The 25,820-nt window shown below is 36.6% G+C and overlaps 1 protein-coding gene across 1 annotated transcript in view; it reads right to left on the bottom strand.

Annotated features, from left to right (window-relative positions):
• Fbxl17 (F-box and leucine-rich repeat protein 17) overlaps nucleotides 1-25,820 on the bottom strand; it is a gene marked incomplete at its 5' end in the record, with an annotated part of 467,949 nt that overhangs the window by 427,211 nt on the left and 14,918 nt on the right. Inside the window, one exon of the mRNA XM_013020319.1 lies at nucleotides 17,449-17,580. Within this exon, the coding sequence (XP_012875773.1) occupies nucleotides 17,449-17,580 (132 nt within the window). The remainder of the gene's footprint in view (nucleotides 1-17,448; nucleotides 17,581-25,820) is intronic.

Here is a 25,820-nt window from a genome sequence, read left to right as displayed (position 1 = left end):
ACAGAATTTAATTAATTAATAGTAAAATGAACACATGAAATAACGAACCTACTAATCTTAAAATATGAGCAAATGTCCAAGTTCAGAGGTGAAGGATAAGCATAAAAATGATTACAAGTTCATTCTAATACTGTAACCGGAAGAAGTTAGTTACAACAGTTGGACAAAGACATATCTTTACAGAAAAGGAAAAGATACACCTATGACACTAGGCAAATACACACACAAAACAGAAAGTTATTTATCACTATGGAATAGTAAGCACAAAATACTTGCTATTTTTACAGGGTGCAGCATTTGGCATAATTATATTCTTAAAATATTGTGCTAAATGACAGCTGGTCACTTAACCTATAATTCTAGCTACTCAGGAGACTCAGTTTGAAGCCAGGAGGAAAATCTATAAGACTTTTACCTCCAAATAATAACCAAACAGCCAGAAAGAAAGCTGTGGCTAAAGTATCGAAGAGCCTACCTTTGAGCAAAAGAGCTCAAGGACAGAGCCCAAGCCCTACTTCAAGCCTCAACATTGGCACACACCCACACAAAAAATAAAAATAATTATACTTGACTCTGAAAGCTAAAAATATTTTAACAAGTACATATGAAGAATGTAATTGTTTTAAATGTATCTTAATATGCATTAAAATGTGATTTCTGCGTATTTGGATGCATTTTATAAAAGACAGGAAAAGAAGCAACTTAATCCAAGACTAAACAATACAGCTGGCAGAATTAATACTTACTCAAGATTTTCTCCAAATATCACTTTATCCTCCAAAATAAATAAAAAATATATTGTACATTAGTTTACATAATACATTCATTAATGCTTCTTTTGAAGTATTCTTTCCCCAACTCTGACTCTACAATATATCAAAAGGAGAAAATAAAAAAATTAATTTAAAAATAAAAGACAGGAGCTTTAGAGGTGTGATTCAAGTGGTAGAGTACCAACCATGAGCAAAAAAGATAAGCTCTGGTACAACCACAGTAACAAACAAAAAAACCAACAAAAAAAATAGAATTTTATATAAAGTATTTTTTAAACTAGTGTAATTTCTTCATGGTACATTACTCTGAAGGTGTATAATATCGGTGTCCTAAACTAAATTTAATACAAGTTAACTTGGTACATTTGGTGCAATTCAGAAATAAATCAGCCAGAACAGAGGGGCCCATCAGCTCTACTTGACATTGAGAAAACGAACTAAGCAACTCAAGGGCAGCAATGGGAGGGAGGGAATGAGAGGGGAAGAGGGTAGAGCTTACACTAAGCAAAAAGAAAGAAATGTACATATCACCCGATGTGGAAGAAATAGTTGTCAAAGCTCAAAGGATTCACAAACTCTACAGACCATGATAATGACGATTTGTTTTGTGAAGATTAAAATGTGTTTGTGACTTTATCTCACAATACTGTGAAATTTATGTAATCACTTAGTCTCAATAAAAAATTATTAAAAGAAAAAAGAAATCAGCTGGACATGGGAGGCTCATGCCTGTAATCCTAGCTACTCTGGAGGCTGAGATCTGAGGCTCAAGGTTCAAAGCCAACCCAGGCTTTCCTATTCTGTGAGACTCCGATCTCCATAAGCAGGAAAAGCCAGAAGTAGTGCTGTAGCTAAAGTAGTAAAATACTGGCCTTAACCAAAAGGAGTTTAGGAACAGTGCCTAGGAGTTCAAGGCCTAGGAGCAGCAAAAAGAGAGGAAGGAAGGAAGGAAGGAAGGAAGGAAGGAAGGAAGGAAGGAAGGAAGGAAGGAAGGAAGGAAGATCATAGCAGGCAGAGTGATGAGGGCAAAAGGGAAAAGGTTGATAAGAATACATTGTAAACATGTGGAAAGTTCCCAAAGAAATTCCTCCCTGTACATCAAATGCAATCTAATTTTAAAATTGCTATGAATTTTATTTGATCTACCTCTTCCTACATGCAATGAAAAATGAAGCTCTTCTACTAAACTTACTTAACAATCTTGAGGGAATTTTATAAGTGTTTTCTGAAAGCAGAAAGGGGAAAATTCATTGGTAGGAATAATAAAAACCAAATAACCTCAATGAGATGTAAGCCAAGAAATGAAAATACAAAACAAGTAATTTACAATTAAAAACTTTAAATCCACCAGCGCCAGTGGTTCACACCCATAATCTAGCTACTCAGGAGGCTGAGAACTGTGGATCCCAGTTCAGAACCAAACGGGTCTGGAAAGTTCATGAGACACTTACCTCCAATTAGCAACCAGAAAACAAGAAGTGGCACTGTGGCTCAAGTGGTAGTGCACTAGCTGATGAGCTCAAGGACAAAGCCCAGGCCCAGAGTTCAAGCCCCTCAACCAACAAAAAACACTTTAAATCCATCAATTTCAAGAACCACTTTTAGGAAATCATTTTCTACAAGCTACTGAATCCTTACGATGAAAAGACTTATTTGGGATTTTATTTCTTCAATTTATCATTGCCAATCTTCAGATATATATACTAATGAGGAATCACCTGACTCCACTATATAAAACATAATTCATCAATTCTAGTGGTTAGGGATAGAATATTATGTCATTAAAATTGTATTTTTATGTTCATTTTAAAGAACATATGTTCATTTTAAAGAAAACATACTTAAGGTTAATGACATGTGTAAATTTGAAAGAAACTCTTTATTTTTCTTATTTCCAGAAGAAATAGAGAGCTCATCTTGAGCTGAAGAGCTTAGGGACTGCACCCAGGACCTGAGTTCAAGCCCCACAACTGGAGGGCAGGGGAAAAAAAAGACTGACAAAAGAAATTTTCCAGAATTTAAAAAAAAGAAAATTTAAGTGTATAGTGGCTTATCATCATTTACAATTTTTACACAGACAAAATATTTTTAAAAGTCCTAACATTTTAGCCAAAATCTACTCAAAATGACTGAAGAATATATCCTAAGTTTCTGTGCATAAGTTGAAAATAAAAAGATGCTAGGTGCCATCAGCTCACACCTATAATCCTAGCTACTTAGGAGGCTGAGATCTGAGAATTACAGTTCAAAGCCAACCCAGGCAGAAAAGTCCTGTGAGAGCCTTATTTCAAATAAACTACTCAAAAACAGCTGGAAATGGTGTTGTGGCTCAAGTGGTAGAGTGCTAGCATTGAGCACAAAGAAACCAAGAACAGCACCCAGGCCCTAAGGTCAAGCCCCAGAATAGGAGAGGGTGTATGTGTGCGTGTGTGCGTGTGCGTGTGCGTGTGCGTGTGTGTATATTACATAGATTATATCTTAAATAAGATATAAGATATATAATAAAAAGTAGTATTACCTTCATTTTGAAGGAGTCACTTAGGGAGATTTGATTAAATGGAAACTTACAAGCCTACAATAAATAAAGCTGAAAGAATATAAAAACGTAATAAAAAATAAAATTCTCAATGAACATTTAAGGAAAAAAAATATTCAGTTGACCCTGAAAGCAATAAATACATATTGAATGAAAGCAAGATGATAAACAGAAATGGACAAGTTGTGAAACTAATGACATACAGACTGGTGACTAGAGGAATCTTTGTACTAAGTCACTATTTTTGAAATGATGAAAATAGTGATTTGGCAAATGTTCTCCTGGGTTGTGGATATAAAAAATAAAAGTTAACCTTTGGAAACATTTCAGTTAATGAGTTCATTGAGTGCATTACAACGCTATATCCTTATATTTCATATTGTTTTTTTACAATAGGTCATTCATAAATAAGCATAAAACAATTGTAATTTACAGAATGCACACTATATCATTATTACCTGCAGTTACTTATAATGAAAAAATTAATGGAAGAAGGGTATGTATGTGTTTAAAAATTTTTCCCTGGCCAGGCACCAGTGGCTCACATCTGTAATCCTAGCTTCTCAGGAGGCTGAGATCTGAGGATCACGGTTCAAAGCCAGCCTGGGCTGGCTTTACCTCCAATAAACCACTAGAAAACTGGAAGTGGTGTTGTGGCTCAAGCAGTAGAGCACTCAGCTTGAGCTGAAGAATGCAGAGACAGCGCCCAAGCCCAGAGTTCAAGCCCCACTACCAACCCCCCCCAAAAAAATCCCTAAAACTAAAAATGAATGAAATAGAAAACTTATCTCCAAATTTATCTCCAAATAATGAAAGTAAATATTAACCTAGTTAAAAAAAAGTAGAAGTATATCTTGATTTCCCAAAGAATCTACAAAACAAACATAACCATGGTCTCAGTGAATTCAAAATGAAAAATTGGCAGAACATGATACAAATACTTTTAGAATTCCTAGAAAAGTGCATGGGCATTTCAATACTAATAAACAAATAGGTGTTTTTCTCTAGGTCTTCAACAATATTCTATAAAAAGAAAGTAAAAGGTCAGACACTAGAGGCTCCCATCTATAATCCTAGACACTCAGGAAGCTGAAATCTGAGAATCATGGTTCAAAAGCCAGCCCAGTCGGAAAATCTGTGAGACTCTTACCTCCAATAAGCCACCAGAAAACCGAAAGTGGTGCTGTGGCTCAAAGTGGTAGAGCACTAGTATTAAGCAGAGAAATTCAGTGCCATAGGCCCTGAGTTCAAGCCCCACAACCAATAAAAAAAAAAAAAATACTATAAGAAAAATCACCATTAAAGAAACACCACACCATTAATAAGTGGGCTAAATCTTACACGTTGAAAATTCAAAAAAAAAAAAAGAGTTAAAGAGAAACTTCTTTAAAGAAGAAATAAGAATGGCCAAGGAGGCTGGGAAGGTGGCTCAGTGGTATAGCACTTGCCTTGCATGCATGAGACCCTGGGTTCGATTCCTTAGCACCACATATGCAGAAAAAGCCGGAAGTGGCACTGTGGCTCAAGTGGTGAGCCCTACCTTGAGCTGAAGAGCTGAGGGACAGTGCCCAGGCCCAGAGTTCAGGTCCCACAACCAGACCCCCCCCCCAAAAAAAAAGAATGGCCAATAGGCTCAACTTCTCTAGCCATAAAAGAAATGCAAATCAAAACAACATTGAGCACTGGAAAGGTGGCTCAGTGGTAGAATGCTTGCCTTGTATGCATGAGGTCCTATACCACATATAAGCAGAAAAAGCCAGAAGTGGCACTGTGGCTCAAGTGGTAGAGTGATAGCCTTGAGCTAAAGGGCTGAGGGACAGTGCCCAGACACAGCGTTCAGGCCCCATGATTGACCAAAAAAAAAAAAAAAAAAAGTTGAGATTCCACACATCCCAGGTTAGAATGGCTAATAATAATAATAATCTAATAACAACAAATGCTGAAGGGGATGTGGCCAAAAGGGAACCCTACTGCACTGCTGGTAGGAGTGTAAACTTGTTCAACCACTTTGGAAAGAAGTATGAGGTTCCTCAAAAGACTATATATACATAGGGCTGAGAAGATGGCTCAGTGGTAGAGTTCTTGCCTTGCATGCATGAGTCCCTGGGTTCGATTTCTCAGTACCACATATGCAGAAAAAAGCCGGCAGTGGAGCTGTGGCTCAAGTGGTAGAGCGCTAGCCTTGAGCTGAAGAGCTGAGGGACAGGGCCCAGGCCCAGAGTTCAGGCCCATGACCGACCAAAAACAAAAAAGAGGCTACACATAGAGCTCCCCTATGACCCAGTAATCCCACTTCTGGCCATTTACCCAAATCATCACAAACAAGGCAATACTAAAGCTACACAACTATGTTTATCACAGCATTATTCACCATAGCTTAGATATAGAACCAACCCAGATGCTCCTCAGTAGACAAATGGATCAAGAAAATGTGATATTTAGATATATAGAGACTTAGACATAAAATTGAATTCTATGATTCCATCAGAAAGAATGAAACCCCTCCCCCATTTGTTAGGAAATGGAAAGACTTGGAAAAAAAATGATATTAAGTGAAGTAAGCCTGACCCAAAGAGATATAGGTCCCAAGGTTTCTCACATTTGCTATAATTAGTATACATCTAGGATAATTTTATCAGATAAGCACAAAAGCCCAAAAGCTATGTACATATGACCGTATAAATTGATGCTAAGTGAAATGAACTCTCAAAATATGGACACAAGAAGTCTTTATTGTTGTTGTTTTTAATGTATTATGTGATTTTTTTTGTTTCCTTTGTATGTTCTTCCCCCTATGATATATCCCCTGTTGTCGCTGTACTTGATTTTGGTACCCTGCATCTTGTATATACATTTGTCTAGTACAGGGAGGGGAAGGGATATAACAAGGACACAGGATGACCCATTGCAACAATGATACCCACAAGACAGTATACTGAAAATGTACTTTACAACTTCGGGGTGGGGGAGGAGTGAAGAAGATGGAGGAGGGAAAAGGAAGGGGTAACAAGGCTCGACAAGAAATGTACTCATTGCCTTATTCATGTAACTTTAACACCTCCATCGAGCATCTTTACAATAAAATAAAATCTAAAAACAATCACCCAACTATATATTAAATGCATACTATATAATAACTTTTCTTTGAATTACAGAATCTCAATATTTTTATAAATATTATATATATATATAAATCTACATTTTACTATCAAATCTGAATCCACCAATGAAAATCTGGCAACAGACAGTACAAATTTCCTGTCCCCAAAATCTCCTGAATTAATCAGACAACTACTATAGCAACATTTAAGAAACTAAAACTAATGGTTCTTTGCATCCTCTACAGAAAAATACTTGTATCAATTTGTTTGGAACCTAGATGTATCAGGGTAAGGGATGCAAATATCAAAATACTACAGACTTCATCTGGCCTTTAAACTTATCAGCTACTAAACTCCAGAAATATAGTTAGAAGAAAAGAATTTATCCCAACATCTTTCTATTGAGCCTAAGATAAATTTACATTCCGACCTTTAATAACAATTTCAAATAAGACAGAAAAAGAAGACAACCTATATAATATGAGCAAGTAAAATCTTCAGCACTAATAGGAACAGTATTTGTTACTCAGGTTTAGATAAGAATACAACTTGTATAGCTTTTGATTAAAAAAAGTCTAATAAAAAGCCCAAGTGGCATAGAACTTTCATAATAATGCATTTTTTCTTTATAACTACAATGAAAAGATGAAAAAAAAACAGAATCTATGACCTAAAAACAAGCAACTTTATATTCAAAACTGCAATTTTCATATACGCTAATAAAAAAAAGAAACAGGAAAAAAAAGAAAGCAAATGTTAATGAAGAAAGGCATAAGGGAGGAGGCAGGGAGGAGAGAGAGAGAGAGAGAAAGAAGAGGAGATGGAGGGAGAGACAAGTTAATTCTCCAATTCTTCCCTTAAGCCTAATAGCTGAAATAATAAGTCTTTGATAACCTAAAACCCTAGCACCTCATTACTTTGGATAAAGAAAAGCATTAGCCGTAACTTCTCCCTAGATCCAAATATCTCTCACTTGTTGACTGACAGACTAGAAAGGTAGTTAAGGAACATGTACTCATAAATGACAGGCTTAATGTACTCCCACTATACACACTGGCATCTAGCCTTAGAAAATTTCTATTTGCCAAGCCTAATGATTCAATTCTTCATCTCAATCCACTTTCTCCTAGTGCTAGCAGTTGAGCACAAAGCCAAAGACAGTGTTTTTTCACTTACATATAAGAGAACATTTCATTTACTTAAAAATCTTAATGGTATTTTAAAATATTAAAAATAAACAAAAATTATACATAAAAATCAGCACTTCAAGAATAACCACTAAATAGGGTAATTGTGCCACTAAGAATACCCACCAACTATAATTTTAAACCCTCAAAAAGAGAAGTATAGAATTTGATAGGTTGCAACAATGAGAAGTACAAGTTGTCATGTCGAAAAAACGAGCTTTACAACTTTGGCGGGGGTAGGGTGGGGGGGGGGGAGTTGGGGGGAGATGGGAAGGGATGTGAAGGGTAAACAAAGGAGGAGGCTGCAATGCTTGGTAAGAAATGTACGCATTATCCTGCCCATGTAATTGTAACCCCTCTTTACAGTATGTTCACAAATAAAATTACATTAAATTTTAAAAAAAGAATTTGATAGTAAAAACTTTTAAAAAATAATAGAATAGAATTTGATAGCAAAAACTTTTAAAAAATAATATTTATCTAGTATATGTCTGAGTCAAGCAGAAAAGGTCAGATAAGGTGATGTCAGGGATATGAACCCTAAGATATGTATTCAAATGTTTTTTTTTTCTTTCATGAGATTGTTTCTAACGCATTTATAAGATAATTTCTTGGCTGCTTTGTATGTCCCTCCCCCACAGTATAACCCGTGCTTTCACTGTATTTGATGTCGGTATAATTTGTGGAGGGGAAGGGGAAAAACAAGTCGTTTAAATAGGGATACACTGCAACAATGAGAAGTACAAGTCGTTATGTCAAAAACGAACTTTACAACTTTGGTGGGAGGGGGCGGGAAGAACTGGGTGGTGGGGGGGGAAGATGGGAAGGGATGGGAAGGGGAAACAAAGGAGGAGGCTACAATGCTTGATAAAAAAAAAAATGTACTCATTATCTTGCCCATGTAATTGTAACCCCTCTGTACACTATTTTCACAATAAAAAAAATAAAAATTAAAATAAATATAATATTTAAGCCAACCATCAGTGTATTACATCTATAATCCTAGTTGCTCAGGAGGCTGAGACCTGAAAATCAAGGTTCAAAGCCAGTCCTGGTAAGGAAGTTGGTAAGACTCTTATCTCCAATTAAGCAACAAACAGCAAGAAATAGAGCTTGTCTCAAGTGGTAGAGCACTAGCCTTGAGCACAAAAGCTCAAGGACAGGGTCCAGTCCCTGAGTTAAAGTCCCAGGATCAGCACTAAAAACAAAACTTTTTTAAATTTAAATTTAGAAAACATATATATGTTACTTCAAGTTTCCAATTTGATGATAAAAAATTCTGCATTATCCCCATTATATTTGTATCAGAGGCTTGATCTCAAGATCTAGACACTGTTCCTTGCTCAAGATTGGTACTATACTACTTGATATACACTTTCACTTGTAGCTTTTGGTGGTTAATCGGAAATAAAAGTCTCACAGACTTTCCTGCCCAGGCTCATTTAAACTATGATCCTCAGATCTGAGCCTCCTGAGTCCCTAGAATTATACAAGCATGAGCCACTAGCACTCAGCTACATCAGCTTCCTGAGGTCCTGTTGGCATTTAGGCATCTCCTACAATCCACTGATTAGTCCCTAGAATTTATTAACTTATTTGAATATTTAAAAAAAAACTGTAAGCCAGGCCGGGCGCTGGTGGCTCACGCCTGTAATCCTAGCTACTCAGGAGGCTGAGATCTGAGGATCGCGGTTCAAAGCGAGCCCGGGCAGGAGAGACCGTGAGACTCCTATCTCCAATAAACCACCAGAAAACCGGAAGTGGCGCTGTAGCTCAAGTGGTAGAGCACTCGCCTTGAAGAGCTGAGGGACAGCGCCCAGGCCCAGAGTTCAAGCCCCACGACCGACAAAAAAAAAAAAAACTGTAAGCCAGGTACCAGTGGCTCATGCCTGTAATCCTAGTTATTCAAGAGGCTTATATCAGAGGATCACAATTCAAAACCAGACCAGGCAGAAAAGTCGGTGAGACTCTTATCTCCATATAACTACTCAGAAAAAACCCTGAAGTTGTGCTATAATGTAAGTGTTAGAGTGCTAGCCTTGGGCATAGAGAGGCTCAGGAACAGTACCCAGGCCCTGAGTTCAAGCCCCATGACCAGCCAAAAGAAAATGTAATTAGATGATTAAATCTTCAGAGGAAAAAAAAAGTAATGCATTCCAAAGCAAAGTCATTTGGATATTATCTAAATCACTGCCTGGCCTACTGACAACAGTATACACATATTCACACATACATACTCATTCTATATTGTTTGCTACTCTTTTTAAGTAACATGTTAAATTTATATTCCTACAAAATTATCTGATAGATTTTTGTTTGTTTGTTTTTTGGGGATCCAGTAGTGGGACCTGAACTCTGGGCCTGGGCACTGTCCCTCAGCTCTTCAGCTCAAGGCTAGTGCTCTACCACTTGAGCCACAGTGCTACTTCCAGCTTTTTTCTTTTTGCTTATGTGGTGCTGAGGAATCGAACCCAAGGCCTCATGCATGCAAGGCAAGCCCTCTACCACTAAGCCACCTTCCCAGCCCTCTGATAGATTTTTTAAATGGTCTAAGAAGAAACACTAATATATTGAAAAGAGAATGAGCAAGCCGGGCGCCAGTGGCTCACACCTGTAATCCTAGCTACTCAGGAGGCTGAGATCTGAGGAGCGCGGTTCAAAGCCAGCCCGGGCAGGAAAGACTGTGAGACTCCTATCTCCAATAAACCACTAGAAAACCAGAAGTGGCGCTGTAGCTCAAGTGGTAGAGTCCTCGCCTTGAGCTGAAGAGCTGAGGGACAGCGCCCAGGCCCAGAATTCAAGCCCCACGACTGACAAAAAAAAAGAGAATGAGAAAACTCAGCAAAAAACTTATAATGAGTAAAAATGGATTCCTACACTGAGATTTTGTTTAATTTCTATTTTTAATTACACTGGATCTTTCAAATAGTACCTAAAAGATAAAACTAATTTTATTAATGGTAAAAATATGCAGGTCAACATATTTCTAATCAGAACAAACATTACATTTTTGTTGGTTAGAACTTCATGCTGTTAAATTGTTCACACAAATACTCTGAGTACACCAATGACTGATATATAAAGATGACATCATTAATACAGTAACAACTAAACTAAAATTACTTACAAAGGACTATTGACTATGAATCTTTAAACTATTTTAAGTTTCTATTTGTATATTCAAATACAGCTTCTTTTTTAAAGTACATTTCCAAAATAGTTGAAGAAATACACTTAGAAGTACATTTAATTCAGGGGGGGATGGGAGGGCAGGAATGGTAAGGGGAAACAAAGGAGGAAGCAACAATGCTTGATTAGAAATGTACTCATTACCTTGCCCATGTAATTGTAACTCCTCTGTATGGTTTTTCACAATAAAAAAAACTTATTAATAATAATATAAAAAGTATATTCAATTCAGTAATAAACCAAATGTTACTAAATCAATATCAAGGAATGTCTACTTTATGTCAACAAAAAAGAGAAAAATGGTATCTAAAAACTCCTGCTCCCCAAAAAGGTGACAATCCATCATCAAGGAACATCCCTAAACAGCTGATGCTATGCAAAACAAAAGAAATGTACATACCACCCAACATGGAAGAAATAGCTGTATCACAAAGCTCATAGAACTCATAAATGTTATAGACTGTGATAGACAATTTGCTCCAGGAAAGTTAGAATGTGTTTGTGACTTTAACTAAGCATCACTATCCCACAATACTGTGAAATTTGGGAAATTATGTAACCACTTACTCACAATAAAAAATTAGAAAAAAAAAAAAAAGAAACATCCCTAAGGTCTGATTTACACTGCTGATAGATATCCATTTAACATAATTTAATGAAAATTTAAAAGTAAAGAATAATTTACTATGATTCAGTAAAACATTTGAAAATGCACATATCTTAGTACCTTGTAATGACACTTCTAGGTATATACCTAGAAAAATCATTAAACATAGGAGACTTAGCAAAGGATTTACTACAACACTTCCTATGATAGTGAAAAACTGAGCACATATGTGGCCTTCAATAACAAATGGATAAACAGGAAACACATACATATGACAGAACACTAGCAGTTAAAAGAAAAATATTCATTGTGGCTAGGTCTCGAAACTAAAACAGCAAAGTGTAGATTTGACACTTTATAAAACCAGATGTTCAACCAATGACATCAGATATAAATTATGAGGCAAAAAAATAAACAGCATCAATCACATGTTGTTCATGGTTGCTTTCATGAATGCTTTTGAAGTATTTTTTAAGGAGTTAGAGATCAGTACCATAACTGTCTTGGGAAGGACAATGGTATGACAGCACTGCAAGACAACAAGGATTCACATTTATTGGCTTTATTAATTCAAAAGCAATTTTAATGAATTGCTAACAATTTCTGGCTAAGAACAACATAGATGTTTTACTTTTTCAGTGTTTTTGTTTGCTTGGGTGTTTGTTGTTTTTTGTGGGGTTTTTTGGTGGGGGGAGGGTCTGTTAACCAGGGGCTTGAACTCAGGCATTGTCCCTGCACTCTTTTGTTCAAAGATAATATTTTACCACTCTAAGTCATAGCTCCCCTTTAGGTTTTCTGGTGGCTAACTGAAGGTAATATTTTCACAGACTTTCTTGCCCAAACTGGATTTGAACCACACTGACTTTGAATCAAAATCCTTGGATCTCAGCCTCCTGAATATCTAGGATTACAGGTATAAGAAACCAGTGCCCAGCTTTAGTATATTTTTTTTACTTTTCAATATAAAAAATGTAAGTTCAGGGGCTGGGAAGCTGGCTCAGTGGTAAAGCGCTTGGCTTGCATGCTTGAGGCCCTGGGTTCAATTCCTCAGCACCCATAAGCAAAAAAAAAAAAAAAGCCGGAAGTGGCGCTGTGGCTCAAGTGGTAGAGTGCTAAGCTTGAGCTGAAGAGCTGAGGGACAGCGCCCAGGCTCAGAGTTCAGGCCCACGACCAGACCCAAAATGAAAAAAAGAACAAAACAAAAAAAAAAAAATGTAAGTTCATATACAATTTGTAGGTGGGGTCCAGAGGGAAAAACTGGGAGAAAGCAAGGAAAAGGGGTGACATTGTCCAAAAAGATGTGTTTTTCTAACTTATGTAACTGTAAACCCTCTATGGAGGTGTGGTTCAAATGGCAGAGTTCCAGTCATGAGCAAAAAAGCTGAGTAAGAGTGCAGTGTCAAGGCAACCCCAGTACAAGTGTCAACCCCAGGTGCAGCACAAAATAAAACTTTATTAATTAAAAAGAATAGTAAAATACCTGGTGCAGGAAACAGAGAAATAAAACAGAGAAAACATTTAGATTATGGGCTGGGAAGGTGCTTGGCTAGTGCTTGCCTAGCACACATGAAGCCCTGTGTTCCATTCCTCAGGACTACATAAACAGAAAAAGCCAGAAGTGGTGCTATGACTCAAGTGGTAGAGTGCTAGCCTTGAGTAAAAGCAGCTCAGGGACAGTGCCCAGGCTCTGAGTTCAAGTCCCAGAACTGGCAAAAAATAATAATAATAATTAGATTAGTTCCAGATTGTCAATAGCTATACAACTGCTGTGATTTGAATGTGAATCCCAAAACACTTTGGGACTCATACATTAGAAGCTCTGACCTCATTAATGAAAAAATATGGAGAGCTGTATTATAAAAACCAATTTGACCTCCTATTTGCTTTCCATGCCTGCTGCCCACCCGCCCACCATGTCTATTTCCCTCATCTTCCCAATGGAATAGCATAGCAATACAACTCTCCTCAGAGTTCTAGTCCTCAGTACCACAGAAAAGGCCAGAAGCGGCACTGTGTAGCTCAATTGGTAGAGTGTTAGCGTTGAGCAAAAGAGGCTCAGAGACAGTGCTCAGGCCCTGAGTTCAAGCCCAGGACTGGGAAAAAAAATCTTGGTGACACAAAAGCAATCATAAGGCTGGGAAGGTGACTCAGTGGTAGAGTGCTCGCCTCACAGGCATGAGGCCCCGGGTTCAATTCCTCAGTACCACATAAACAGAAAAAGTTGGAAGTGGGTGCTGTGGCTCAAGTGGCAGAGCGCTAGCCTTGAGCTGAAGAGCTAAGGGACAGGGCCCAGGCCCAGAGTTCAGGCCCCACAACCGACCAAAAAAAAAAAAAAAAAAGCAATCATAATAAGAGAGGCATGTGCGTGCTATATAACAGACTCACACTATATTTAAATTCCTCAAATCTATTTCTAGGATATACACAACTAGACAACTAGAACCATGGAGTGCTTGTCTTATCAAAAATGACTGAAACAAAATTTTCTTAGAAGATTCTACTTGTAAGATCTCAAATCTTTGTTTCACCATAATGCACCTGTGATATCACTGTCCTTATTTTCCACATATAAACATCTTTCTAATGACACAGGAATCCTTTCCTTACTCTAACCTTTATTCTACTTAAAGGGTCACAAGAAAGAACATTCAATCATCTTGGTATATCATATACAATAAAGTTCACCTTGGAGCAGTCTACCTGCAGCTATATGACTTGGAAAAGAAATTTTCCCATTAATACCTAAGGAAAAAAAAATTTTAATGAGGTAAAACATCACCAGAAAGTAGGTGAGCTCTGCATCTTCAAAGTTACATCAAAGACACATAAAGCTATGCCACTGGAATATACAAAGACAATGCTGCCATCTAAAGGCCAACATAAAATACAAAAGGATGTCTACTCAAACACTGCCAATATCTAAGAAAACTAATTTACTTGCTACTTTGAATCAATAAAGCTTATCATCTAAAAACTACTATGCTATAATTTCTTTTTGACTACATAATAAAGCTCTAATACTCCTTTTGATAAAATTCAGCTAATTAATAGTGTAAATCACTTGTCTAATTACAAATATCTGTCAATGTACAGGTGAAATTTTACTAGTATCCTTTCTGACTATTCTCAGAATACCTCTATCAATAATTAATATAAAGTATCTATTGTTAAATAACCAGTAATACTTGTCAAAAATAACAAAAGCCAAATTATTTACATTGTCAGCTTTCTCAGGAATTTAAATATTTCTATTTATTTCATGAATTTTTAAGCTAAAGAGAAGTTCCAATGGGTAGGTAATTCAACAACCCAATTATCCAATAGAATTTAATTTGTTGTAAATGTACTTGAACCTTAAGTGGAAAGGACACATTGCTGAAAGATTCAAGATTTAGCCAAATTACTTTGAATTGCCAATAAAATAAAAATATTTAAGGATTAAAAACAAATCCTGAACAGATTTCCTTAGAGTTAGGTATATGTTAAGTGTATGACAACTTTTCTTTCCTTTTTTTTTTTTATTTTATTTTTTGTGCCAGTCCTGAGGCTTGAACTTGGGGTTTGGGCACTGTCTCTGAGCTTTTTTGCTCAAGGCTAGCACTCTGTTACTGAGCTACAGGTTCCACTTCCAACATTTTGGTAGTTAAGTGGAGAAAAAAGTATCACCAACTTTCCTGTACCACCTGGCTTTGAATTATGCATGAGCCTCAGATCTCAGCCTCCTGAGTAGGAAGCATTACAGGCATCAGAGTCACTGGCAACCAGCTCTATGACAGCTTTTACTTTTTTTTTTTTTTTGGGGGGGGGGGTGGGCAAGTCCTGGGACTTGAACTAAAGACCTGGGCACAGTCCCTGAGCCTTTTGGTGCTCAAGGCTAGCACTCTACCACTTAAACCACAAAACCACTTGCAGCTTTTTCTAAGCAATTTATTGGAGAGTCTCATAGACTTTTCTGCCCAAACTGGCTTCCAACAGCAATCCTCAGATCTGAGCCTATTGAGTAACAAGGATTACAGGCATGAGCCACCAGCACCCAGCTTATGACAATATTATGGAAAAAGTAATGTGAAAATGAAGAACTTTTGAAAATAAGCAGTTGTTTCTATTGGGAAACTACTAGCTGAAATTTTTTACTATGTCAATAAAAACAAATTTTTGCATTTACACAGAAACAAACAAATATTGATCAAAATCTACAAATACCATTCTTATTAAGAAAATAATTCTTAAGTTATGACTACTAATTTTGAGTTTATATTGAATATTAAGTCAAAACCAACAACAAATATAGCTGTGTTACCCTACAAAAAGCTACTAGTTTAATTTCTTTCTCAATTGTATTAGCAATTTGAAGATATTATGTCATTTACTCCTCAAAACTACAAACACACACACACACACACACACACACACAAAGACAAATATCAACAACACTATTACCAAATAAGGTTTACAGACCTTAAGGTATCTCTCAAGTGACAACACAAAAGCAGAGATAGCAGAGATTAAAATTTAGTCTCTCTGATCCACAAATTCTCTTTACAAGATCATATACTTTAAGTAATTATATTCATATTAAATGTAAAGAGGGCTATCAAGTATTTTTAATTTATAGTGCTTTAATCTTTCTAAAATCTTTTGTTTTCGCAGTAATAGAATTTGAACTGAAGGCTTTGAGAATGTTAGGCAGGCGCTCTCTCATTTAAGCCATGTCCTTAGCTCTTAAAATCTTCATTAAATAATACTGTCTCATGAAAAGTGCTCATACTTTTAAAAAAATCTTTCAAAACTCATTTATATATATTTATCAAATTTTATAAACTAGGAAGGGCAACAAGAATATCTACATGTACTTTGAGGATACAATCTAATAACAAGTATTCTTTATAAAAATGCAATCTATTTATGACTAATAAAATACTTTATATTATTTTTTCAATACTGGGAACTACCAATGCCTTCCCAGTAGCATATTTTGGTTAATCTGTATGATATACCTATCACAAAATAGGATATTATTAATTATTATTAATGTTAATATTATTCAGTCACAAAAAGGAACTAGGCATTAATATAGACTATAACATGGCTGAATCCTTGAAAATATCATAGAAAATAGCAGGCATAAAAGATCACATATTGTATGATCCTACTTATATAAAATATCTAAGATAGGAAAAATCATAAAAAGTAGATTAACAATTGCCAGGTGCTAGAGTAAGGCAAGAAGGGAAACAGGGAGGGATTGTTTACTGGGCAAGAGAGTTAATAAAAATGTTCTAGAATTTAAAAAGTAGAAATTGGTGATGACTATAAAACCCAATGAATCATCTACTTTTGAATTACCTCCCAATCCATGTAAAATGACTAGTTTTAAATATATTAAATACATTTAATGTGTCTGAGTTACATGTGGATATGCTTACAAGATGTATATAATTATCAATTATCAAAATTACTATTTTCGGGCTGGGAAGGTGGCTCAGTGGTAGAGCGCTTGCCTTGCATGCTCGAGGCCCTGGGTTCGATTCCTCAGCACCACATAAGCAAAAAGAAAAAAGCCGGAAGTGGCGCTGTGGCTCAAGTGGTAGAGCACTAGCCTTGAGCTGAAGAGCTTAGGGACAGTGCTCAAGCCCAGAGTTCAGGCCCCATGACCGGATCCAAAAAAAAAAAAAAATTACTATTTTCACAAGAATACATTTTTCTGGGTATTAACATTTTTAATTCCCTAGAATTATCATTATTTCAACAACAACAGACATGTTTGGTAAACAAATTTTTTATTTTCCAATTTACTTGAGTTGGTTCACTGTCAGAAATTATAGAAGACACAGTAATACATGCTAATAAGGAATGTTTATGAAGCAAGTACCACAGGTAAGTTTCTAGTTAATTATATCCAATTTTGAAAATAATAGTTTGAGAAGATTTTTGCTTTTTGTTAAATATTATTTGTCTCTCAAGTAATAAAAATACAGAAGAAAATTTACCAAGTTTAAGTAATTTGGAGGTTTGAAACAAAACAAACAGCATGTACATGTAAAAGGATACTTACTAATTTGTTTTCCTGCATGTATATCCTTTGTAGTTTCAGGCAGCCTTTAGCTATGACAATCATGCCTTCATCTGAGATCTTGTAACACTGGCCAAAATGAATATCTTTGAGCTCTCTGCATTTTGAGCCCAGCTGTAAACAAAGAGAATTCGCTGAAAGTTCAGAGAATAGCAAAGGTAACATAATGCTAATGAGATTTTTGTGTATTTGAAAATAAACATGCCAGAGTTAAACATTTATAAATATTTAAAAATAAGATAGAATATAAGCAATGTATAATATAAACAGTATTGAAAAATTCTTCCCACATTCTAACCTACTCCCCTGCTTCATCACCTTTGTCTATGTCTATTAAAGTACATAGATTCAGTACCAATTCAAATATATCTTTATTTCCCTGAGTATTAACAGTTGGGGAAGAAAATAAGAGGAGAAAACAATACATAAATTTAAATTATGGGACATTCATAAAACTTTATATTATACATCCATTGAAAGTATAATCATCTGCCAGGCACTGGTGGCTCATGCCTGTAATCCTTGCTACTCAGAAGGCTGAGATCTGAGGATCTTGGTTCAAAGCCAGCCAGCCCGGACAGGTTTATTGTCTCACTGACAATAAACCACTCACAAAACTGGAAGTGGCTCAAGTGGTAGCGCTCTTGCCTTGAGCTGAAGAGCTGAGGGACAGGGCCAAGGCCCAGAGTTCAAGCCCCACGACCGACAAAAAAAAAAAAAAAAGTACAATCATCTGACAAATGAAATATTAATAAAAACATTAAACATTAATGAAAATATAGCTGGGTGCTATTAACACAACAATATAATCTTAGTTTCTCAGGAGGCTGAGATCTGAGGATCACGGTTCAAAGCCAGCCTGGGCAGGAAAGTCCGTGAGACTCTTATCTCCAATAAACCACCAGAAAACTGGAAGTGGCGCTGTGGCTCAAGTGGTAGAGCATTTGCCTTGAGCTGAAACGCTGAAAGACAGCTCCCAGGCCCAGAGTTCAAGCCCCATGACCAATTAAAAAAAAAGCTCAGGGACAATACACAAGCCCTGAGTTCAAGCCCAGAACCAGCATAATTATATGGAAGTTTTAAAGTAGAATCCAATTTTCTAAAGAAATGTATATTTTAATACATATGCACATATGAGAAAAAGGGACTTGTATATTTGGTGCTAACAATTACCATTTTGATTAGCAAGTAGTTTCCCCTTCTGCTCACTGATCTTCTATCAAGCTTCTCTTTTAATGGCACTAGATTTGGACTCAGAAATGACATGTTCTATCACTTTTGAGCCACACCTTCAGCCCTTCTCATTTTATTTTTTTGAATACAGTCTCATAAACATATGAGACTGGTTGTCTCATATGTCTAAGGCTGGCTTGGACAGTAGGATGACTGTCATATGTCACCTTGTCTAGCTTATTGGTTGAGATAAGGTCTCACTAAATTTTTGCCTTAACTACCCTTGAACCACAATCCTCTGGATCTCCACCACCCAGCAGATGAGATTATAAGCATGTGTCAATTGTGTCTAACCCCAATCTTCTCATTTTTAAGCCATTTTATAATAATAATAATAACCTTGTAATTTCTATTTCAAGTGAAGTGATTACATGAAAAATATGTAAGTTATTTTTCCAAGGAAAGTGATATTCACCCAATTATTTTATCCTAGGCTATACTACAATTGTATATTCCTTTAGAAATGTGAATGCCATGAACACAGAAGTTTGCCTGTTTTGTTAAATAATGTATCTCTGATGACCAATCTTTCATATACTTGATAATAAATATTTGCTGAATGAATAGAAGTTCTGACTGTGATTATACATGAGACGGCTTTTTTAAGATTTTTTTTTTCAGTGCTAGAGACAGAACTGAAGGCTTTATGTATGCTGGGCATGCCCTCTACCATTAAGCTATAATCCTAGTCCAAGAGGCCTCTTTGAAAATGGACACATATAGGAAAACGTAGTTGTAACCTCATATAACACTATATTGTAGTTAATTCTGATATTCTAAATTGGGTAGAATTCAGAGTTTCAAAAGAGTGGTAAAGAAAAAATAAATACATATTCATTTTCACAATATCCTAAACTTTAGCCTTTCTTTCACTTACCACAAAAGGTTTGCTATACAGGTAGCTGTGTAGCAAAAGAAATAAAAAGTAATAAAAAGTAAATAGGCTAGGTGCTAGTGCCTCACACCTATAATCCTAGTTATACACTAAACCCAGTGCCAACACAGGAAAAACAGAAAATCAAGTACACTACAAAACTTTAAAAGGCTCATATGAGGATAATAAGTCCAGGAATCTTAAAAATTCTACTTTCAGTACTAATTTAAACTTCAATTCACCTCCCCATTATTGTACATCCTGATTTTGCCCTTATTACATAATGGCCAAAAATTGAGTATTCACTGAGAATATACTATACAGAGCTAATAACAGAGATACATTGTAAAAAATGCAAAAGCTTATAGTGAAAATGAAGAAATTTTTTTAATCTATTAAATTTTCCAGGGTAAAAGGTAATGATCTTACAAACTTAAAAGGTCTTCATCTGTAAGTCTAGCAAAAATGATGAAAATAAACCTATGGCCATGCAAATATCATAAGATTTAAGATTTCTAGCTTTAAAAAAGATTCTACAGACATCTAGGAAGAAAAAAACCTTCTCATACAAATCAAACTGCTTTTCTTTTTTTTCTTTTTTTTTCTTTTTTTTTTTTTTGGCAGTCCTGGGGCTTGAACTCAGGACCTGTGCACTGTCTCTGAGCTGCTTTTGCTCAAGACTAGCACTCTACCACTTGAGCCACAGCACTACTTCTGGCTTTTTCTGTTTATGTGGCAGTGAAGAACTGAACACAGGGCTTCATGGATGCAAGGCAAGCACTCTACCACTAAGCCACACTCCCAGCCCAGCATCAAACTTCAATAACAACACTAAAAGCAAGCAACTGAACCTCACCATCATATTCTGAAAGAAATTTGTGTCTAATCTAAGATTCCATATGCAAGGATATAAATTAAGTATGAGGGTATAATTAGAGATATATCATATATGTAAGCTCTCAAAAGATTTATTTTCCATGTACATTTTATCAAGGTATATAGTTAGAATCTGTAGTTTAAAATTAAAAAAAAAAAAAAACTTGAGAATACATCACAAGAAAGACATGGTATCTTGGTAATAGGAGATTATAACCCAGTATCACAATGAAGAAAACACCTAAAAGATAAAGCTGGAGATACTACAATAACTACTAATTCAACAGTACTATATACAAGAAGTCCAAAATAGAACCTTAAGGACATCTCAGGCAGACTTGTTTTAAGAAGTTAAATTTGGGGGCTGGGAAGGTGGGTCAGTGGTAGAGCGCTTGCCTTGCATGCATGAGGCCCTGGGTTCGATTCCTCAGCACCACAACCAGAAGTGGCACTCTGGCTGAAGCAGTAGAGTGCTAGCCTTGAGCAAAAGCAGCTCAGGGACAGTGCTCAGGCCCTTAGTTCAAGCACAAGGACTGACCAAAAAAAAAGAGTTAAATTTGATTAAGTATCAACATGGAGATACACAAATGCAACTAGGAGAATATTTTGACTGCATTAGTGTTGGGAAAAGAAACATTTATTAATTCCAATGAAAACTAGATGGTAAAGAGAAAAGCTAGATACATAACTGTCAACTGTGAATATAGGATATTCTTTAACAAGAATTACCATTATGTCATAAGGTAACAAGATAAGAGACAGCAAAGTGAGCTAAGTCTTCACTTTCCATAAAAAGAAATCAGTTACCTAGTTAATGTAAAAAAACACAAAGGCTAGGAATGTGGCTTAGTGGAAGAGTACTTGCCTGGCAGGCATGAAACCCTGGGCTCAATTCCTCTATCACTTAAAAAAAAAAAAAAAAAAAAAAGCGCTGTGGCTCAAGTGGTATAGCACAAGCCTTGAGCAAAAGAAACTCAGAAGAGTGCCCAGACCCTGAGTTCAAACCCCAAGACTAGAGTGGGGGAGGGGACATGAGACAGACAAAATTGTAGAAGAAACAGTTTGTTCCAGAGGAAGCTGAATTAAGCTAATTCCTAACTCTTTCACAGTTTAGTTTGTATTTAATAAGGAGACATGTTTGGTTCATCTATATACTTCTTCCCCTTAGAAATAAATAGCCTTAACTTCCATAATTGGAACCACCCTGTTGGGCTCTCTTAGCTATTGCTTAAGTCAGCTAGACAAACTAGAGTCAAGTTAACAAACCCATTTAGATCTGATAGTAATATTCCCTATCTTAAGGGTTTCTAGGTAATAAAGTTCTTATTTCAGCCAGGTGTTGGTGGCTTGTGCCTATAATCCTAGCTACTCAAGAAGCTGAGATCTGAGGATCATGGTTCAAAGCCATGATTCAAAGAGTCTGTGAAACTCTTATCTCCAACTAACCAGCAGAAAACTGGAAGTGGCACTGTGGTTCAAAGTAGTAGAGCACAAGCATTGAGCAAAAAGAATTCAGTGACAATACCCAAGGCCCCAAGTTCAAGTTCCATGACCAACAAAAACAAAACCAAAAAAAGTTCTTATTTCTTTCATCTATCACTATGTCATGTGCATGCATACACATGTACCAGTACTGGTGCTTCAATTCAGAGCTCTTGCTTGGCTTTTTCCTTCAAGGCTGGTGCTCTATCACTGTGCCATACCTCCACTTCTGGCTTTTTACTAGTGAACTGGAGATACAAGTCTCATATCTCAGCCTCCTGAATAGCTAGGATTAACCACCAACACTGATTTTATTTACTTGTCTTATTTGTCAATGTCATCAGATCTTGGACAATGAAGGAAATACATCTTAAGATGTCAACATTTAGCACACTTCCAACAAACATTAAAAAGTACACAACAGCTGGGCACCAGTGGCTCACGCCTGTAATCCTAGCTACTCAGGAGGCTAAGATCTGAGGATCGCAGTTCAAAGCCAGCCTGGGCAGGAAAGTCGGTGAGAATCTAATCTCCAATAAACCACTAGAAAACCAGAAGTGGTACTGTGGCTCAGGCGGTAGAGTGCTCGCCTTGAGCTGAAGAACACAAGGACAGCACCCAAGCCCAGAATTCAAATCCCATGTGACAGAAAAAAAAAGGCATAAGGGATAGCCAAGAACAATGAGTCAGCTACACAAGGTATTATGTAGTAATGTCAGCAGAAGAAAGGAACTAAGTAAGCACTCATGTCTAGAAATTTCCAGAAATTAATGTCAGAAACCAAACACAGAATCAAGAAGCTCACAAAATACGTAGGATTTTCAAACTACAGAAAAATCAGAAATAATGCAAAAATCTTGGAAGAAGACAATTTTTTTTTAATCAGCCAGACACCAGTGACTCACATCTGTAATCCTAGCTACTCAGGAGGCTGAGAGCTAAAAGCATCACAATTCAAAGCCAGCCCAGGAAGAAAAGTCCCCATGAGACTCTTATCTCCAATTAACCACCAGAACACTGGAAGTGGAGCTGTGGTTCAAAGTGGTAGAGCACTAGTCTTGAGCAAAAGAGCTCAGTGATAGCACCCAGGCCCGCCCTCAGTTCAAGCCACACAACTGACCGATAAAACAAAAAAACGATAAAAATTACATCTGATTTCTCCTCTGAAATATGTAAGCAAGAATATAGTGAAATATTTAAAATTTTCAAGTCAGGCACCAGACAGGATGATCGTGGTTAGAGGCAAACACAAGCATGAAAGCCCAATTATCCAGCCAAAAGCCAAAGTGAAGCTGTGTCTCAAATGATAGAATGTTAGCTTCAAGTAGGAAACGTTACATAACGGTATCTGGACCCTGATTTCAAGGCTCAGTACCAACACACACACACACACACACACACACACACACACCACATGCACCTGCACAAGCACACACACAAATGAATGAGTGAATGAATGAAAATTTGGTAAACAAAAAAAAAGATTTTTTTTTAATGCTTACACTTGGACTTGAACTCAGAGCCTTTAGCTCTCACTTGGCTTTTGCACTCAAGGTTAGTGTTCTACCACTTGAACCCATCTTCATTTCCAGCTTTTTGCTGTTTCAGTGAAGATAAAGAGTCTCATGGCCAGGTGCTAGTGGCTCATGTCTGTAATTCTAGCTATTCAGGAGGCTGAATTCTGAGGACTGTGGTTCTAAGCCAGCTCAGGCAGAAAAGTCTCCATGAGACTCTTATCTCCAATTAACTGGAAATGGCACTGTGCCTCAAGTGGTAGAGCACTAGCCTTGAACAAAAATATGGTCAGGGACAGCACTCAGCCCCGGAGTTCAAGCTCCACAACCAACAAAAAAAAAGAAAAAGTGAACTTGAAAAAAAAAAGTAGCTTGATTGAAGAGCACAAGTAGAGCAGGTATAAGGTCCAAATTTGATACGCAGACAAAAAAAAAAGGAAAGAAGAGGATTTGAATTAGTTATAAACATACATAACTTTATAGACAGAGAGTAGTGCAAGAAAAGGTATCAGGGATAAATGAGATGCACATGATAAAGGGGACAATACCTCAAAATCTATATAATCTATAACATGTACACATCTAAACATTAGGTGTCAAAATATCTAAAATAAAACCCGACTACACTACAAAGGGAAAAAACTGAATCCACTGTTACATTTGGAGATTTTAATATCCTTCTATCAGAAATGAAGAGATCTAGCAGAAAAATGAAAAAATAAAAAAATGATAAGGAAGCCAAGTGCCAGTGGCTCACACCTGTAATTCTAGCTACTCAGGAGGCTGAGATTGAGGATCGAGGTTCAAAGCCAGCCCGGGCAAGAACGTCCAAGAAACTCTTATCTCCAATAAACCACTCAGAAAACCCGAAGTGGTGCTCTTGCTCAAGTCGTAGAGTGCTAGCCTTGAACTGAAGAGCTCAGGGACAGCACCCAGGCCCAGAGTTCAAGACCCATGACCGACAAAAAAAAAAAAAAAACAATAAGGATAGTCTGGAATTAGTGGCTCATTCATGCAATCATAGAAGGATGAGATCTGAGAATTATTTCAGGATAATCTCATCTCCAATTAACCAGGATGTGGAAGTATGGCGTAAGCAGTACAGTACCACCAGCACTGAGTGAAAAAAGTGACAGCATGAGAGGTCCTAAGTTCAAGGTTCAGTATACGCATGCACACATACATACACAGGAACATAACTGAAATCAACATACCAGCACATCAACTGGATATATAATAACATCTATAGATTATTTCACTGATCAATATCAAAATATACACTGTTCTTGGAACATTCACAAAGACAGACTATATTCTAGGCCATAAAATCTAAGTTAACAAATTTAAAAGATATCATAAAATGTCTGCTCTCAGATCATAATGCAATTAAACTAGAAATCAGTAACAGAATGATCAGTAGGAAAATCCAAACATGTGTCTAAATAACATACAGATCAAAGAAACCTCTAGAGAAATTTTTAAATTATTTTCAACTAAAAATGAAAATACAATAGGTCATAATCTGTAGAATAAGTCAAAAATAGTGTTTAGAGGAAAATTTTATCTTGGATAGTATTATAAATAAAACTGATTTCCATTCTTATTTAGGTTGTTCACTGATTTTTTTTAATACAGCTGACTTTTTTTCATCATGGATCTATACTACAAATGTTTACATAGGTAAAACCGTTCCAAACTTTTTTGTTAATTCATTTAAGTTTTTATATAAAAGTATGCCATCTGGGAGCTGGGAATGTGGCTTAGTGGTAGAGTGCTTGTCTAGCATGCATGAAACCCTGGGTTCAATTCCTCAGTAACACATACCCAAAAAAGCCAAAAGTGCACTGTGGCTCAAGTGGTAGAGTGCTAGCCTTGAGCAAAAGAAGCTCAGGGACAGTGCCTAGGCCCTGAGTTCAAGCCCAGGACCAACAACAACAACAAAAAAAGTATGCCATCTGAAAATAAAGATGATTTTACCTCTTTTTTTCCCATTTGAAAGCATCTGCCAAAGTACTTCAGTTTGAAATAGAGCACACTATAACATGCCAAAAGTATGCATTTTTCTCTTGTTCCCAAAGGAAAATTTTCCATTATTCATTAAAAGTATATCAGATAGAGGTTTGAACATGATCCTGACTGTATTGAGGACTTATCAGGATAATTTGTCAGAGAGGGGTTTTGAATTTCTCCAAATACTTCTACTCCAATTAAGATGTTTCTGTGGATATTTTTTTTCATTCCGGCACATACATTATTGTGGTATCTTACACTGATTTTTTTTTTTTTTTTGTCAGTTGTGGGGCTTGAACTCTGGGCCTGGGCGCTGTCCCTCAGCTCTTCAGCTCAAGGCGAGCGCTCTACCACTTGAGCTACAG

The sequence above is a fragment of the Dipodomys ordii genome, unplaced genomic scaffold (genome assembly GCF_000151885.1).
Source record: "Dipodomys ordii isolate 6190 unplaced genomic scaffold, Dord_2.0 Scaffold50, whole genome shotgun sequence".
NCBI lineage: Eukaryota > Metazoa > Chordata > Mammalia > Rodentia > Heteromyidae > Dipodomys > Dipodomys ordii.
The sequence above is the reverse complement of the archived record's forward strand: the minus strand, read 5'-3'. Positions and strand labels throughout refer to the sequence as shown.